General features: G+C 34.4%; 1 protein-coding gene across 1 annotated transcript; it reads left to right on the forward strand.

The window, feature by feature from the left end:
• Window positions 1-5910: 5910 nt before the first annotated feature.
• Window positions 5911-8095, forward strand: LOC119190228 (microvitellogenin-like). The gene is made up of 2 exons (XM_037441609.1): window positions 5911-5926; window positions 7260-8095. The coding sequence occupies exon 2, from the start codon at window positions 7270-7272 to the stop codon at window positions 8032-8034; it is 765 nt and encodes a 254-aa protein (XP_037297506.1). The 5' UTR covers window positions 5911-5926; window positions 7260-7269; the 3' UTR covers window positions 8035-8095.
• Window positions 8096-12004: the final 3909 nt, after the last annotated feature.

The raw sequence follows: 12004 nt of genomic DNA on the forward strand, positions 1-12004 counted from the left end.
GCATTATTTTTACTATTATTATATTATACTATTATAATATAGGTACATATTATTTTGAAGCCATTTCAAAGAGAATTAAGTATGTAAACTAAATATTGTTTTGTGGCTTTCCTTATGTCCCGTCAGTAATAGCCCAAAGGAAAGATAGTGATAGGGTGGTTATCAGAAACTAAAATTCATTATATTTTTTAATATTTAGACATAATTGATGGTTTTTGTACACAAAAGTGTTTTTTTGTTCACTGTAGTGTTAGAATTCGTTTTTTTATTTTATTTAAAGTTGACAGTGTGTCATCCTAATAGTAAATGTAATACAGAATAAAACATGTGCATATTCCAGGGGCCTTTTCTCTATCCCGCACGTTATTTTAACAGTGCGTAACAAGCACGTTACACAACGCATCATGTTTAGGACTATAGAAATTTGGCTTACAGAATACCATTCCACGCATATTTCTCGAAGATAACATGACACGGCCGCGTTACGCGTTTACACTATCATACAGAATAAGGGCCCAGATCACAAAACGCTAGTGTAAGAAAAGATGACGGCTTTGTGGAACTTCATTTAAAACATTTGCAGTTTATTGGCTATGTGCACGACAGGATACCTTCCTACTAGTGTTCATTGTCAAATAATGACGTACGAATGTATTACTGATTTTAATAAATAAAGTAAATATACGATAAAAAGGAAGGAACTATTATTGCTTCGCGTAGGAAATTGTAGTAAACAGTCCAACCGTTCCAAATAATAAAACCACACCAGCACTATTAATAAGTATATAATTATATTGAACTTATATCTATAATATAAAAATGAATCGCTAAATGTGTTGGTAAGCGCATAACTCAAGAACGCCTGGACCAATTTGGCCAATTCTTTTTTTTTTTAATATTCGTCGAAGCTCAAGGATGGTTTTTACGGCGAGAAAATATCAAATAATTGCCGGAAAAACCCTAAAAACAGTCCTTTTCTTTATCCCATACAAACGTTTTCTAACTAATACGTAGAGTCAATTTGTGCTTTATTGCTATTATATAAAGTTCACTGTTGTCTATCAAACACTGCCAGTGATTCCACGATCAACGCCAGCTTACTTTTAAATACTTATATGTGTTTTATTTAATAATTATTTTTATTCACAACGCCCTATCACCAGGGTGAAGGTTCTGTTCAGGAGAATTTTTGCCCCGACAATAAAATAGATAGGAACAAAAAACTGTTACATTACAAATAATTTTGACAGGACGAAGTCTGTCGGGTCCGCTAGTATTTTAATATAAATTGCCAATCTGGCTTAGAGACAAACTTGATACTTAAACTATTTCAACATAACAACCATTCCTTCTCGCGTTCAGACGGCGGAATACCTCTGGCCATTCTTTTTTCGTTTTTTATATTTTTTTTAAAAAATGACAACTTGTAACTGCCATCACTCTGATCGTTATTCCTTTGTGCTGCTGTGCTGCCAGAGTATTAAAGGTTTATAGCTCAATTAACAAATCTATATGAATAACGATCGGAGTGTTGGAGTTTATAAACTGAATATAATAATTTATTAACATCTGTATTTTATTTTCTTTCAAAACCTTACAAAATATATATTTTTTAGACAGATGGCGGTGACGTTGTCTATATGGCGCTAAAGAAATATTTTCATCTCATAATCCGGGGCTCGGGTATCCGACGCGGGGACGCTTGGGTCAAAATCTTTCTAGGTACTTATAATAAACTTAGGTCACAAACACGTCATATTTGTTTACTTTTCAGATGTTTTTTTTGTTAGTGATTATTTGATGCAATAATAAATTAACAAAAAAAAAAAATGCTTAAGACTTACATAACAACTTTCCACGTACTCTTCAGTTTTCTGTGTAGCGTTTTATAATTCTCATTTATTTTGAACTGTTCATTTTTAGACACGTCAAATAATATCGTCTCCACTGACTTCATTATACACTTATTACATCCACTTTATTTTTTACTTATGATAAATACTACGCCCTATATTTCGTTAAGCGTAAAACAGTAGGCTTATTTCTTTCTATTTCCGTCTATCACTGAATTTTTCACAAATATTAGCAGAGAAATATAATATATATGTAAAACCAAAGAGAATTATAATATATATGGTGTAAAACTTATGTTTGAATGCGGTCGCCTGGCAACGCTTGTGTTTATGTCAGTGTTGCTAATGGCTCCCTAATTTTTTTGTAAGGTATCTCCTCAGAACAAGAACAAGCATAGAAGGAATCTAAATTACCCTCATATACTTATCCTATTTTTTTCAAATAGGCCAAAACCGTTGAAAAGAACAAGACAAATATTATGTTGCTAAGGTCGGCTTGCGAACACTTTAAAATAATCAAATGGTTACCTTTGGTCATCTTTACAATGCCGAATTAAAAAGCAAATAAAATGTCAAATGTTTCAACTTGCCAACCTCAAAACAATGTCACTAACGCGCCCATACAATTTAGTTACGTTATACTTCAGCGCGTGCTTTTCAAAAGTGGCTACATGTGTAATATTTTTGTTGTTAATTTTAATAAATACGCAGTGCTGTTTAAGTACAATATAGCCTTACGAACAAGTAATGGCCTGCGTTATTGTGGGGTGTAAATCTCATTCTTCTCGTAATGAAAATGAAACTGAAATCATCAGCTTCCATCAGTGAGTAAACAAAAAACCTAATATATTTGCTTAAACCCTGTACATAAGTGCAAAAAGTGTTATTAATTATACTTTATTATGCTGTAGTCAATGACAAGCATGAGGTATAATGGGGCCAACAGGGATGCGAAGGTAACTAGGGATGGAACAGTGCCTCTATCATGCATTTATGCGTTGTCGTATCGTTAACATAATAATTTAGTTTAAATAAAAATTTGTATGAATATTTGAACAGCGCTTCATAGGTGTATTTGGTAATTGTTACTTTATTTTAATAAAAAATCGTTTTTAGCTAGACTTTAATAAAATTAGTATTCGGATGTTATCGCGGTTTTTGTGTTTTTAAGATTAGTTTTTGTTCGCGGCTCCGCGCGCATGTAAATTCTGCCATAGGTATAAACATTATATATACTTTATTATGGTTTACTACACACTCAATTTGAATCATATAGGTTCAGGTTGACCGTGAAAGGAAAAGAGACAGAGTTACTTTCGAATTTATAACGTATGTCGCCGCAGCACTGGTGAATTTCCGGAGCGATAGTGGCGCCATCTATTATTACATCGAGGAAGTATTAGAAAAGGAGGGAGGTCGACTGTTGCCAATATAAGGACCGGCCGAGCGACGAGAGCTCAGTCTTGTACGAGTGTTGGTTGAGTCCGGTTGGAGTCTTCAGTAGTCTTGTTTGGACGCTCGAACCGAGCACATTGTGTATTCCGCTAGTGCTGCTATGCAGTAAATTGTTATTGAAGTAAAGAAGTGTTTCAATAATTGAATAACTGCCTGGAAAATAAATATAGACCGGTGAAACTCTACCGGCTATGTAAAAAAATAACCAAGTAAACAGTTTCACTCCGACACGTATGAATGGATCGACATAATACTAAAACTCGTCGCCTTTCAATAAGATACTATCTCACATAAAATCATCGTACATAATAATTATAAATAAATTTTGGGCGCTAAAATTCCTACTCTCCTCGCCAAAGATCTAAGTTTCTTCTGGAGCTATGAGAGTTAGCTTGATTTATATTTACTTGTGCAATAGTATTTTTTAAAAGTAATCAATGCAGAGCTGAAACTGATAGGTGTTAATCCAACAAGGTTCATAGATAAATAACAAGTTAACATACTGTTTACCGGTGTGTGATATTACATTTATATCTAGTAATGTGTTTTATTCACACACATACACATTCATGCCTTTTATAAGTTGAAAAAACTTATACAAAACTTATCAAGTTTATATAATATGAAATTTAAAGGCATAAGTGCACCACTTGCGTCTCTGCTTATCTCTTTTGGAATAAAAAAAAAAAATACTTTATTTATCACGTAGGCGAACAAAGTTGCACTTATGATACGTCAAAACAATGTATAAGAATTATTATTATTATTTCTAAACAACTAATAAAATTACTTATATAACTATGGACATTTTAAAAGGCGTGAGTGTTTTTATATATAAACCAGCTTGTGCCCGCGGTTCCGCCCGCGTGCTAAAATTTTCAGTTATAAAAGTCACGCTATATACTTTCCCAGGGTAGAAAGTTGTCAATGTTCTTTTCAAAGTCTCAAACTATCTCGATACCAAAATTTCTAGAAATCCGTTGGGTAGTTTTTGAGTTTACCGCGTATAGTCAGGCAGACAAATGTGTCTGGGGTCTTTGTTTAATAATATTTTTTCTTGAATTTTTAAGAGAAATAAAACCCGTCATACGTTATTGTTGCATCACTTTAACCGTTTACGCATAACATATTCTCTAAAAAAATCCACGTTTTTGCAACATTTTTCATTGCTGCCCTGCTCCTATTGGTCATAGCGTGATGATATATAGCATATAGCCTTTTTCAATATATAAGCTATCCAACACTAAATATTTTTTTAATTCGAACCGGTAGTTCCTGAGATTAGCGCGTTAAAAAAACAAATAAACACTCTTCAGCTTTATATAAAAGTATAGTTTTTTTATTTTTTTTTAGAAGAACTACCTCGTCATACAAAATTGTTGCATAAATTTAACCTTTTACACAGCGCACGCAACGGAAGCTCTCAAAAGTAATAATTTCCCCTGTTTTTGCAACATTTTTTATTACTGCTCTGCTCCCTTTGGTCATAGCGTGATATATATAGCATATAGCCTTCCTAGAAGAAGGGCTATCAACACTAAAAGAATTTTTCAATTTGTACCAGTAGTTCCTGAGATTAGCGCGTTCAAACACACAAACAAACTCTTCAGCTTTATATAATAGTATAGATGTAAATATGCTAGGTAAAGGTGGTGCTCCCAGCAAAACGGCGCGGTAACTGTATTATTAGAAGCTATTTATTCCAAATTTAAGTATAATACAAATTTTTCGGAGGTCCATCACGTAGCGTCTCCGATATGCGTATATGCAATGTCATATCACTCTGATCATATTATATGGCCATCTCTCCTAAACATCCAGGGTAGATTGCCACCAAATATCTGTAAAATGCACAAGCAATTCAGGCACCATTTTGAGGATACTTTAGCGTTTAGTTTATTTAATGTGTATTTAAGACGGTGCCCTTTGCAAAACGGCGCACTAACCATATATAAGATAGACAATTTAATAAGGAACATTTTAGTATTTAAATTTTATGTAATCTTTGCATATTCCCGTCTGTAATTCCCGTGTAATCTGTGCCGTAAATGTATGGAACGAATTCTCAAGGCCTTTATTTAGGGCTAGGCTTTAACTCAAAAAACATATTTATTTTAACAATGTGTTTCCACTAAGCTGTGTATCGTAGAGCCTTTGAAGCTCTACATGAACGGTCAGTAGTACTTACCGTAGCTTACTTTTTGTTTTTTTTTTCATGCCGTAGTTTGGTCGAACTGAACTATCGATAAAATTAAACTGTGGTTATTTTTGTCGTCTCACTGATTTACCCTATATACACTGAATATTTTAAACTTATTATTTTAAATACCATTACTTCAGGCGTGATACTTTAACGATCATATTTTGAGCAAAAAGACAAAAATTTTAAAAAATTGTTTTTGTTTTATATTTTGTTTCGTATTCCTCGTGTCTCCCTGTATTTGTTTCTAAAAATATTTAATTGACAAACGCAGAAAATCTACGATTATCTAGGTATGTATTCATAGATTACACAACTATAATTTTTAAGTAATGATAATCTATTGACCTCTGAAATGAATATAAAAGAGCTGAGCGTGTAGTACGTTCGGTGTCATTCTACGCTCGGAGGATTCTGGGTAAGCATCTGTAATATACTAATATATAATAATTATAGGACTGCCTCGGTGGCATACTTGTATTGTGCACGTGGTACGACTATTGTGCTAAAGTTTTAAGGTTCGAATTCCGGGTCGGACAAAGTGACAATGAGTTATTCTAATCAGCATCAGCCTGGAGTTTAAAATTCTGGCCGGTAAATTTGGTTGGCTCCTATTACATACCTCCCCTGGAAAAAGGGAAAAGTAGTGACGTATGTATGTATGTATGTATGTATGTACCTGCAATATAAAATTCGAATAACGTATCCTTCGCATTAGAAATATCATTGGACCACAAAAGTTACATTGTGGTGGAAATTTTGCGATTATCATTGCTCTGGATAAAATAACAGAGGCGAACATCTGATTCCCCTGGGTTTGGTTCACTTGATCCTTGATTACCCTTCCAGTATAAATTAATGAATAGCATTTGATTTTATATTTTTTTTGCTGTCACCAATACAACTGCGTTAAGGAGATTACTAAATGGTTTAATTATTGAAAATGTCATATATGATTTCTTATGTGTACGCGAATTGTTAGACATTGAAATAAAACTATTTTATGGATTTTATTATTATTGTCGATCGATCGGACCGTCAACAGCTAAAATTTAGAAAATGTTGTATATTTGTAAAATGTAGGTAGATATTGTAACTTTGACTTTACGGATGAACAACACCTCAGTCCCCCCCGTGCCCATGAGCGCTGCAAAGTCTTCGAAACGTCGGGCGAAAATAATAATATAAATAACCGCGTTAAAATCTGTAAAATAGTTTTATTTCAATGTCATAAACATTTTTTTTTATTTCAAAAATATATATATTTTTTATTCCATAAGGAAAAAATATTTTTTTATCTAATTTACCTTAAAAAGAAACAAAAAGAGTCATATAGGACATGATTTTTAGTTTACTTACTATATTATTATAATAACTGACTGAAAACAACAAATAAGAGCTTTGTCTGTCTTTATGTGAATGTTGCACTTTCTAGTGCATTTTTGTTATAAAAATCTCACTTTTAATTGAACTCTTGATTTTCTGTCTACGAAAATGTATTTTTTGTATAATTTGGGAACCACTAATTTCTGTACGGTTACTTATTGTTTTGAGCACCCAATCACGAGCGACTCGTGAAAATTACATAATATTCGCTCCGTTTACTTATGGTCACTAACGTGACATAAAATATTTTTCATTTATTTCAACCGGCAAAAGTTTTGAAGAATTCGAAATCACTTCTTTTTAAAGATGCTTAATACGGTAAGAAAGAAACAAGATGATATTTGACAAACATTATTGTTTCACAGGATCATCACAATGCTACGGATAACGCTTCTACTGACGCTCGTGGCGCTCGCGTGCCACGCCGCTCCTTCCTCTGACGATGCAGCTGTCGAGCCTCTATACAGAAGTGTGACCATCGCCGACTACAAGACTGCTCTATCACAGAGTAAAAGTCTCGTAAACAGACAGAAAGGCAGAATCATCTCGAAAACTGTCGACAAACTGATCAACGAGAACCCAAAGAAGGTTATGTACTTCGCGTACTATCTGTGGAACAACGGAGCCCAAGACATCGTCAAGAATTACTTCCCGCTCCCATTCAGAGTGATCTTCAGCCAGCTTTCCGTCGAGCTCTATAACAAGAAATACTCCATGGAGCTCAAGGTAACACTTAGCACTGATTCCGATAACGAAAGGGGCGTGTATGGTGACTATAGTAAAGTTGGCGCGAGGGCAGACTGGACATTCATGGTTACTGAGGCAGCAGACGAGAAGGTCTACTTTAAAGTCTACAACCCTAGCAATAACCAATATATGAAATCCGGAAATTCAGCTGATGGGGACAATGACCGCCCGATTTACGCTTCTACTAATTTTGACACTTTTAGACACCAGTGGTACCTTGAGCCAGTCATGTACAATGGCGACCTCCTGTTCTACATTTTCAACCGGGAGTACAACCAGCCCCTGAAGCTGGGCCAATTCACGGACTCGGATGGCGACCGCCGGGCTTACGCACACGGCGGAGATCCGTCTGGCGATCCTGAACGTTTCGGATGGAAGATGGTTCGTTACTAATCAATTGTAGTAATGATTTTGGAGACATTTTTACTGAAATAAACCTGTGATTGAAGCATTATTTTTACTATTATTATTTAACACTGTACCTAGATACTGCTTTGAAACCGTATCAGACACAATTAATTAAGCCAAAAATCCTGATGTCCCAGACCTACATATTCTAAAGTTGTGACTTTTTATTGTTAAGTCAAAATTACCAACTGTTGTACACAATTTTTTTTCATTTGAAGTATTAACAGTGTATCTTTATAATAACAATGTTATTCGCATTATGTATCAGTTACCACGAATAAAAATAATCGCCATAAAACATGTGCATATTCCAAATCATAATTTTCATAAGTGATTTTTGAAGGACGGTAGAGTATAAAAAATGGTGGCCTTGTGGAACTTTATTTAAAAACTTCTGCAGTTTATACCGGATACATAATGGTAGAAAATATATATATTTTTTAATGAAGAGTCGTCGCTGATGTTATCCATATAGAACTAAAGAAATATTCATCTCCCTGGACCGGGACTCGGCCCCCCACGCGGGGACGCTTGGGTCAAATGTCACTATTTACATATTACAATAAAGTTAAAGGACAAAAATATATTTTTTTATTTTTAAGATGTTTTTTTTGTCGGAGGGTACTTATTTATTCATTTCGTACATATTGAACGTAGGGTCCTAAAATCCCATTCCTTCTCGAAGATCTAGTTTTCTTTGGGAGCCATGAATGTCGATCGGATATTTCTTAAAATTGAGTTAACATACTGTTTACCGGTGTGTGATATAAAGAAATTACTTACTTTTACATCTACATATTATTCACGCACACACATATACTGCCGTTCTAAGCTAAAAAGCGGTATGCCAGGGAAACCTTATTTCGAGATAATCAAAGTTTTGTAAATATATTTATAGTTTTGCATGTAAAACTGATATAGAGAAACTCTTTGAAGGTTTATATTTTTTAACAATGTCTAAACAAGGTACCGTAATTTGGATGGATATTTCTTTAAGCTGTCTGACGACATAAAAATCAAGATTTTGATTTCTTTTGAAATACCACTTTTGAACTTAGCACGGTAGTAGATATATGTAAAAAAAACTTTTCTAAAACTTATTTTTTGGAGGCCCATGACATGGCGTCCCCAATATGCAATATCATAACACTCTGATCATAATATTATATGGCCATCTCTCCTAAACATCCGGGGTAAATTGCACAAGCAAGCCAGACGCTACTTTGAGGATACTTTATTGCTTAGTTTATTTAATGTGTACTTAAGATGGTGCTCTCAGCAAAACAGCGTACTAAACCTATATTTAAGATGGACAATTTAATAAGGGACATTTTGGTATTTTAATTTATTCATAAACACGTCATTAAATAAACAATTAGTCGTAAATTTTTGCAAATTTCCGTCTGTAAATTGTGTGCCGTAAATGTATGGATCGATTGCTCAAGAACGATTGCTCAGGTCAAGGCTTTAACTCAAAAAACACATTTATTTTTATCTGACTGACTGATGAGAGAGAGAGATGAGAGATTAGACTGATCGGTTTAAAATTGACAAAGTTTCATACAAACTTTCATCCCCTATTTTATCCCCTTGGGGGTACAATTAATCAAATTTTTTTCTTAGCGGATGCCTACGTCATAACATGTACCTGCATGCCAAATTTCAGCCCGATCCGTCCAGTGGTTTGGGCTTTGCGTTGATAGATCATTATGTCAGTCACCTTTGAGTTATATATATTTAGATAATACAGCCTGTGTACCGAGCGGCGCTCACTCAAAGAATGCCCGCTCCGCTATTTTTTTTTTTTTTTTTTTTTTGTTCCTGTCCTACGTTTGTTAGCCTGGCAAGGGCCGGCTTATACAAACACACCGGTCTTGCGGGTGCGTGCTTTAGGCACTGCGAGCCCTTAAGTGACCATGCTGAGGGCAGCCCGCTCCGCTGCGCATGCGCCTCCCTTTATAGTACTGTGGAGGGGACCCTAGTGACGTGTCCATCGGACGATTGCTCGCTCCAAGTGTTGTTTACAAGCTTGTAAAGACGACGCCGTCATATTTATTATGTTGTAGGTACTTTGTTGTGCTCACCTGCAGTTCACCAACCTCAGCGATATACTGATTTCATGATCGATTTTATTCTTATATAACTAGTAAATAATTTCTTTTGTTATTAGATTGTTATTAGATACGATTCGTGACGTACTGTTTGATGAACCACAATAAAATTAATATTTAATTATATGCTTCGATTAGATAGTAACGTTTTCGTGGTTTGAAAATTGCGTGTTTAATTTTTACTGGAAGCAGAAAAAAAAAACGAACCGAATATGTGGCGAGTAATCGTTTTTCATAAAAATAAACATAAAAAAAAACATGTTTTACAGGTATTAATTTCTGTATACCACAACATTAGTAACATCTGATAGAAATTTGAAGTATCTATAATATTTAACGACACTGCATCGCCCCGTTCAATACTGTGTCTATAGCTCAGCTATACTCTAAGTGTGTTCCGCGGAACCCTAGGGTTCCGTGATACCTCTGACGGGGTTTCGCAAGAATTTAGAAAAAAAAAATCAAAACACCTCTCTCTGGTCGCTCCGCGGCCGGGCGGAGACAAAACGCTATGAACGTTATTTATTTGTATTTGTAGAAACATGTGTTACAATAGCTGGTACAATATCTTATAAGTTTCGTATCAACAATTTTATACTTGTACAACCCGTTCGCTATAACTTTGCCGGTCTGTGGAATGCGCGTACCCTCCCCCACGTGACAACAAAACTTATAATGTGTCATAGTTTTACCCAAATATGTACGTACACAATTTTTATTGTTACAATTAAATAAAAAATATTTTTATATTATGTTTTGCTGACGCTACTTTTCGAACATCATACCTATCGCCAGCGGCAAACTTAAAACGAGCGGGTAGTATACTTGTGAGCGCGCGTATAAAAACAATTGTTTTATTGTAGGGTTCCATCAAGTATTTTGCTTCCCAAAAGGGTTCCGTCATTTAAAAAGTTTGAGAACCACTGCTGTAGCTCTTAAAAACTGAAATACAATAATGGTTGCGAATAACACCATAAATAAGTTTTAAACGATGGATTGCACACGATTCCTGGGACAATTTTAATAAATTATCTAATCATCCCCATCCCATTTTTAACCCTGTTTTATCCTTTCATCCATTTTGTATTATGTGCATGCTATGAATACTCGTAATTTAAACATTTAGCTTCTAATTTGAAACCTTGTATTAATCAGGCATCGATGTATGTTTTTTGAGTTCCTTTTAATAAATAAAATAAAAATAAATAAGACAGGTGTAAGCGATGTCAAACGTCGCCATGTAATACGTGCAATAACTAATAGGTTACTCATTTATTGGCTTACGCCCGAAATTAATAATGTATCTAATATCCAAGACTGAAACCTATCTTAGATTGCCGACTATCTTTCGATTGCTCTCCTACCGGCATGCCAATATCTTAACTCGCCTATCCTTGCTTGCCTTCAACGATAGATCGCTGGCAGTCCTTTCCAGATGCGTTCCCTCCTGACCATTCCATTTTATGCAGAATAATCCATTCGTAAAAAAAATACTTTTTGTATTTTCCATACAAACTATTCGTTTCAATATTTGCCTAATTGCAAAAAATAAGACTTGCAGTAATAAAAAAATATTTTATGTATTTTAGCCCTCCAAAGGAATAATTAATAATTAGTACATGTCATATTTAAGATACAAACTTTTTAATTAGTTTCAAAATGGAACGTGAGTAATGTGGTTGCTAACATATTTTGACACTGAAGTTTAATAACATTGTTCATAATATATTAATAAATCTTTAAAGGATTTAGTTTTTAGTATGAAGTACGCAGTAAACTCGGTGCCATATAATAATAATTGGACTCTGTACACATTATCCAGTGTTATTGAACAAATTACAATT

The sequence above is a fragment of the Manduca sexta genome, chromosome 4 (assembly GCF_014839805.1).
Source record: "Manduca sexta isolate Smith_Timp_Sample1 chromosome 4, JHU_Msex_v1.0, whole genome shotgun sequence".
Lineage (NCBI taxonomy): Eukaryota > Metazoa > Arthropoda > Insecta > Lepidoptera > Sphingidae > Manduca > Manduca sexta.